The sequence below is a fragment of the Trichomycterus rosablanca genome, chromosome 2, assembly GCF_030014385.1.
Source record: "Trichomycterus rosablanca isolate fTriRos1 chromosome 2, fTriRos1.hap1, whole genome shotgun sequence".
Lineage (NCBI taxonomy): Eukaryota > Metazoa > Chordata > Actinopteri > Siluriformes > Trichomycteridae > Trichomycterus > Trichomycterus rosablanca.
The window spans coordinates 53,802,712-53,810,407 of record NC_085989.1 but is presented as its reverse complement, the minus strand read 5'-3'; the positions used below and the strand labels follow the sequence as shown (position 1 = coordinate 53,810,407).

Sequence of the window (7,696 nt, the reverse complement as noted above, 5' to 3'; positions counted from 1 at the left end):
CGGGTTTAGCATTTAGCATCTTGCTATTAAAACCAATGAACTGAGGTAGCACAGCACGCTAACGTCAATATAACATTTCCTTTCATGTACCGTTAATCGTTACATTTCCTGACAAGCTAAATAAAAACACTCGGTACAAGTTTATACAAGTTAAAAATCAGTAATATTTTATTTACGTTTGATAATAGTCGTTTCTCCGCCCTGTCAGCCATGTTTATTGTGGGAAGCGCAACGCAATGAATGCTGGGATTGCTTTGGTCACCAAGGCAGCGTCGGATGCTCACTCGTTGAGTGAAAATAACACTAAAATATTAAGATGCCTTAGTAGTGAGGATATTGTTTATTATTTTATTGACAAATAAATAGCAATTCAGTACATTTATATCTGTGTTAATTATATTTTGTTCTGCAAACTTAGTAATGTTTAAGTCGATCCTGATGCCTTAAGTCTTTCCCACATGATAAAGTATACGGTTTATTAATTCAACAATGGTATCGGATCGGTATCGGGTATCGACCGATATGCAAAGTATATGTATCGGATCGGTATCGGAACGAAAAAAGTTGGATCGGTGCATCCCTAAGATTAATCGATAAGAAATAATCGTTAGGTGCAGCCCTAGATGATATTATGTACTGTAGATGGTGGGATATGGTGGTACTCAGCTCTTCTGGATTCTTTCACCACTGGCAGCAGCTTCAGAAGACATTCCTCTGATCTGTTATATTTCCTCAAATTAAACTCCTCCAAATTTTCTTCTTAGTTCAGCAACACAAACACCAGTGCTGACCACTGAGCAGGAGAGAGTCTGGTTCCACTGAGACAACCAGGATCATAATATTCATAACAAGGTTCTATTCTGTTTAGGTAAATCTGGACCTCCTGCACTAGAGAATGATCATTCAGTTCATTCAGACAGTGGAACAGATTGATGGATTTCTCTGGTGAGGGATTCTCCCTGATTTTCTCCTTGATGTACTCTACAGTTTCCTGTTTACTGTGAGAGCTACTTCCTGTCTGTGTCAGTAGGTCTCGTAAGAGAGTCTGATTGGACTCCAGTGAAAGACCCAGAAGGAAGCGAAGGAAAAGGTCCAGGTGTCCATTCTCACTCTGTAAGGCCTTGTCCACTGCACTCTTGAGAAAATCAGACATGCTGGACTTGGTGAACAAATCAGACAGATCAGTGGTTTGTTGTTCTGTTGGATTTTTGCAGATGAATGCAAATAAAGCAGCCAGAAACTCCTGGACGCTCAGATGAACAAAGCTGAAGACCTTTAGGTGTAACCCAAACTCCTCTCTGAAGATTTGGGTGCACACTCCTGAGTACACTGACACTTCTCTGACATCAATACCACACTCTCTCAGGTCTTCTTCATAGAAGATCAGGTTTCCTTTCTCCAGCTGTTGGAAAGCCAGTTTTCCCAGTGCCAGTATCGTCTCTCTGGTCTGATGAGCGTCGGGGTCACATTTCTCATGATACTTTTTCTCCTTGTGTTTGATCTGAAAGATCAGGAAGTGGGTGAACATTTGAGTCAGAGTTTTGGGGATCTCTCCACCCTCTGCTTCACCCAGAATTCTCTCTAGAACAGAGGCTGAAATCCAGCAGAAGCCTGGAATGTGACACATGATGTAGAGGCTTCTTGATGACTTCATGTGTTTGATGATTTTACTGGCCAGGTCCTCATCACTGATCCTCTTCCTGAAGTACTCCTCTTTCTGAGGATCACTGAACCCTCGTACCTCTGTTACCTGGGCTACACACTCAGGAGGGATCTGATTGGCTGCAGCTGGTCGAGAGGTGATCCAGAGGAGAGCAGAGGGAAGCAGGTTCCCCTTGATGAGGTTTGTCAGCAGCACATCCACTGAGGCTGATTCTGTTACATCCCACACAGTCTCATTGTTCTGGAAGTTTAGAGGAAGTCGACACTCATCCAGACCATCAAAGATGAAAATGATCTTGTAGGTGCTGCAGTTTATTGATTTTATTTTTTTCAATTCTGGAAAAAAATAATGAAGAAGCTCCATCAGACTGAGATGTTTCTCCTTCATCAGATTCAGCTCTCTAAAGGGAAGTGGGACCATGAAGAGAACGTTCTGATTGGCTTTTCCTTCAGCCCAGTCCAGAATGAACTTCTGCACAGAGACTGTTTTTCCAATTCCAGCAACTCCTTTAGTCAGCACAGTTCTGATTGACGTGTCTTTAAAGAGGTCATTACATTTGATCGGTTTCTCCTGTGTTGTTGGTCTCCTGGATGTCGTTTCAATCTGTCTCACCTCATGTTCATTATTGACGCCTCCACTCGAACCCTCTGTGATGTAGAGCTCAGTGTAGATCTGATCCAGGAGAACTGATGATCCATGCTGTGAGATTCCTTCATTAATTCTTTTATATTTCTCTCTCAGTTTGGTTTTGAGGTTCTTCTGATAAACAGAGATCAGCTCTAATAAACAGAAGAACATGAAGAGAAATATTTCAATGTATGAACCAGAGTATCAAATCTAAAATTATTTTCTAATCTAATCATCATCAGTACGTATTAATTAGACAATGTCAAACTACTGATATCAGCTACTAATAATCTATATTACTATTAGAAATATAAAAACTGAACTGATCTGTGATTAAATATGGACCAGTGTTGTTGTTCTCAAATAAAAATGATGGAATAAAACCAGCAGCTCTTACTGGTCTGCAGTGTGTTGGCTAAATCTGTCTGGTTCATCTTCTTCAGGACATGTAGCGTGATCTTCAGCACCTCCTCTCTGAAACTACATTGATCCTCCTCATCCTTCACCTCAGGGCATTCTGGGTAATCTGGACTCAGTATTTTCTTATATTTGTTCAGCTCATTCTTCAGCAGAGTGATGACTTTCTGCTCCAGCTCCTGATGAACAAATACACAATAATAAAACATTTAGAAAAAAATCACAGGTACATTCAGCTCCAGAATTACTGGCACTTGGTAAAGATGAGTAAAATGGTCATGATAGAATCTCCTTCAGGTTTCAAAGTTCTCACTTGTGGATTCACCTTGTAACTCTATATCTACATTAATAATCAGATCTAATCTTCACACACACTTCACTTTACATACAGGGGGTCTAGTAGGTCCCAGTGTGTGTGGCATCAATGCACCAGTGCCACAGTATGTACAGTGTATCACAAAAGTGAGTACAACCCTCACATTTCTGCAAATATTTTATTATATCTTTTCATGGGACAACACTATAGACATGAAACTTGGATATAACTTAGAGTAGTCAGTGTACAACTTGTATAGCAGTGTAGATTTACTGTCTTCTGAAATTAACTCAGCACACAGCCATCAATGTCTAAATGGCTGGCAACATAAGTGAGTACACCCCACAGTGAACATGTCCAAATTGTGCCCAAAGTGTCAATATTTTGTGTGACCACCATTATTATCCAGCACTGCCTTAACCCTCCTGGGCATGGAATTCACCAGGGCTGCACAGGTTGCTACTGGAATCCTCTTCCACTCCTCCATGATGACATCACGAAGCTGGTGGATGTTAGACACCTTGAACTCCTCCACCTTCCACTTGAGGATGCGCCACAGGTGCTCAATTGCGTTTAGTCCATCACCTTTACCTTCAGCTTCCTCAGCAAGGCAGTTGTCATCTTGGAGGTTGTGTTTGGGGTCATTATCCTGTTGGAAAACTGCCATGAGGCCCAGTTTTCGAAGGGAGGGGATCATGCTCTGTTTCAGAATGTCACAGTACATGTTGGAATTCATGTTTCCCTCAATGAACCGCAGCTCCCCAGTGCCAGCAACACTCATGCAGCCCAAGACCATGATGCTACCACCACCATGCTTGACTGTAGGCAAGATACAGTTGTCTTGGTACTTCTCACCAGGACGCCGCCACACATGCTGGACACCATCTGAGCCAAACAAGTTTATCTTGGTCTCGTCAGACCACAGGGCATTCTAGTAATCCATGTTCTTGGACTGCTTGTCTTCAGCAAACTGTTTGCGGGCTTTCTTGTGCGTCAGCTTCCTTCTGGGATGACGACCATGCAGACCGAGTTGATGCAGTGTGCGGCGTATGGTCTGAGCACTGACAGGCTGACCTCCCACGTGTTCAACCTCTGCAGCAATGCTGGCAGCACTCATGTGTCTATTTTTTAAAGCCAACCTCTGGATATGACGCCGAACACGTGGACTCAACTTCTTTGGTCGACCCTGGCGAAGCCTGTTCCGAGTGGAACCTGTCCTGGAAAACCTTGGCCACCATGCTGTAGCTCAGTTTCAGGGTGTTAGCAATCTTCTTATAGCCCAGGCCATCTTTGTGGAGAGCAACAATTCTATTTCTCACATCCTCAGAGAGTTCTTTGCCATGAGGTGCCATGTTGAATATCCAGTGGCCAGTATGAGAGAATTGTACCCAAAACACCAAATTTAACAGCCCTGCTCCCCATTTACACCTGGGACCTTGACACATGACACCAGGGAGGGACAACGACACATTTGGGCACAATTTGGACATGTTCACTGTGGGGTGTACTCACTTATGTTGCCAGCTATTTAGACATTAATGGCTGTGTGTTGAGTTATTTTCAGAAGACAGTAAATCTACACTGCTATACAAGCTGTACACTGACTACTCTAAGTTATATCCAAGTTTCATGTCTATAGTGTTGTCCCATTAAAAGATATAATGAAATATTTGCAGAAATATGAGGGGTGTACTCACTTTTGTGATACACTGTATACAGTTTATATTCCAGGTCTTCATTCCAGGCCTGCAGAACAAGACTGAATACATTTCAGACAGGGCAAGGGTACAAGCCTAAGCTGAACACCAGTGATCTCCATCTTTTCCAGGGACGTCCATGCATTTTTCAACACAAGACAATGCAAAATCACATGTTACGTAGAAAATGGTACAGGTACTGTACTGGCCTGCCAGCAGTCCTGACCTGTTCCAAATGTGAGAAGAAATGGCATCAATACAAAGTAATAAATAATACACTGATTCTTGAGCTAAGGGACAAAATGAATTTTATTTCTTCAATTTAAAAATAACAATTCTACATCATTTGAAACTGATATATTTATAGACAAAGGTTTTAACTAATTAACTGTGAAAGGGAACAGGTTTTTCCTAATACAATTTTTATCAAAATTGACATTATTTCACTTCATAACTTGATTAATGTCAACTCCGTCAGACACACAAAAAAGTATGCTATTTTAATTTGATCAGTACTACATGAGTGTAAAGACCTCAAGTATCTAATTACGGTGTTCTGTAACAGAGTTAAGTAATAAAATTAATTGTATACATTTTTGTTCAAATTTCACACTAATTTGAAAAATCCCATTGTGAAATTCCTAAATTTTGTATATTTATTGTTAATATTAAACATATACAATCAATGTTTTTAAGCAAAAAAGACACCATTGCATGTAGTTCTGCTGGTGTTTTAATATATAAACACAATAAACTGAACAAACAGTAACATATTTCTTTGAAAAAAAGACAAAAACTTAATCTGCTGATGTTCACAAGCAACTGACGGTGTTGACAAGCAACTACCGGTGTTGACCAATAACTAATGGAGATGAAAACTTATAAAGTATTTTACTAACAACTGAGATCAGACTAGTTTTGAAATAAAACCCTCAAGGAAAGTGGAAGAGAAACAACCCAAAGAACAGCTTTCAACAGGCTCTCCAGGCAGACACTAGGAGACTAGGATATACCTGGCATCCAGTGACTGAGCAACAAACTAACTGAAAACTGTTTCGTTATCTTCTTAATTTTTTCTTTCAAAATTATGTATTTCCCTTGGATGCCTTTTCCTTGTTTTCTTTTCTCCCTTTCATTTGCAATAGCACATCTGCTCATAGTTGGCTTTTCAGTCTGCTGGTCTAGTGGACTATCTGGGGGGGTGTCTACTTGTTGCAGTGCATTCTGCATAGCCCCGACATAAGACCTGACGGAGTTGATGTCTGACGGAATTGACAAAATGAGATATTTTTCCATTTTAACCATGTCTTGTACACTGGAGCCATTTTGGTTTTACTTCAATTCCTAGCTGCCTCCATAATCTAAACTAAAATGATTTTGCTTATTCTACAGTTCTTAGCTAAGATTATCATAATGTTAAGATGGTGTTGACATGATAAAGCTGTGACTGCAGTGGTATTAACATTGTTAGATTAATATATCAGAAAATTGAAAACTTACCAGACCACAATCACTACTGTTACATCCACCAAGAACAGGAAGTGGAAAGAGGGCCTCAGAGTCATAGCTGACCATGACCTTGCCTAATTTATTCTGAATTATAAAAACATCTTACGGAGTTGACTGAAAGTGAGGACACAACTTTAATAGGCAATTATTAATGGAAAATATAATATAAGGTTCACTTTATGCGTTATGTGATATCTAATTAAATCATTCCTTTCATTTGATATGTATATTTATGCATTTTTATCATTTTTAATCACTTTTTTTGTCACTTTGACATTATGACCTCATGCTGAGGACAGGTGAAGTTACATGTACTTTCCAAGTACAGAGCCTGCATCTTAACAAATTGTAATGAAATTATTTAAAAATATATCAAATTAATTTAATGAGCATACACAGATCCTTCATATTTTAATTTTAAAGGATTTTTATTATTTATAATTTCTTCATTTTTAACAACAAGAATACTTTTTAATGTAGGACATGTTTTGTCCCTTATCTCAAGAATCAGTGAATAAATAAAATAAGGTTGACCAGACAAAACATGAAATATTTTAGGTTTGTTTTGTTTACAATGAAATACAAGTGAAGGTAAATGTAAGAAACACTCTTGACATGAATGCAAAAGCAGGTACAAAAACTAATAAACAATATAAAAAATTTTACAGTGAAAATAAACAATTTTATACATTAAAACAAATAGAAAAACAGTCCAGATAAACAATGTAAAATGATGTATATAATACAGTATTATTAAACAATATATATGTACATATACAAGTAAATACGGAAGTAAAAGTATTAGTAAACTTTTTTATGTAGAATATATATAGAATATAGAGTATAAAGACTGATTTACAGCGTGTAAATAATAACGTGCAGTATAATAACATGAAATATTTCGGTATAATATGTAAACTCGCTTTATCGGGCTGCAAACAGAGCAAACAGGCTGTGTCTCAATCCACACACAAACCCCTAAACAGTGTTCTCGAAATAGTAGCCTCGCCATTGGTGGAAATCTACTTTAGCACACTGTTTAGAATATACAGTGGTATTTGGGACACGGCAGTTTGTTTCTACTACATGAGAACAATAATACAGCGATTTTTATTTTGATTTTATTCCTCAACTAATTCTCTATTTTATTAGTTTGATATGTTTTGTTCTTTTCTGAGAGTTGATTTACTTTAACTATAACTGAGGGAATTCACTTCTTACCTTCACTCGACTCCATTCCGCCTCAGTCGAGCTGAAATCTAAAGTGAAAGCAGGAAGATCATTTAATAAATTTAATCAAAGTTTCAAGGTTCATAATGCAACAGCGCCACCGCCTGGTGTGTGATTACATTTACTAACATGATTCTTATAATAAACACAAGAGAAGTGAAACAGTGAGCTTTAATGTAAATAAGTAGTAATACACATGTACATTTAAATAAACAATATAAACACACTGGCAGTAAA

The 7,696-nt window shown here is 38.5% G+C and overlaps 1 protein-coding gene across 1 annotated transcript; it reads right to left on the bottom strand.

Annotated features, from left to right (window-relative positions):
* Positions 1–717: 717 nt before the first annotated feature.
* Positions 718–7,476, bottom strand: LOC134335035 (NLR family CARD domain-containing protein 3-like). The gene is made up of 3 exons (XM_063017405.1): positions 7,451–7,476; positions 2,688–2,886; positions 718–2,442 (listed from the first exon to the last, which is right to left on the bottom strand). The coding sequence occupies exons 2-3, from the start codon at positions 2,722–2,724 to the stop codon at positions 761–763; spliced, it is 1,719 nt and encodes a 572-aa protein (XP_062873475.1). The 5' UTR covers positions 2,725–2,886; positions 7,451–7,476; the 3' UTR covers positions 718–760.
* Between the last annotated feature and the right edge of the window lie 220 nt (positions 7,477–7,696).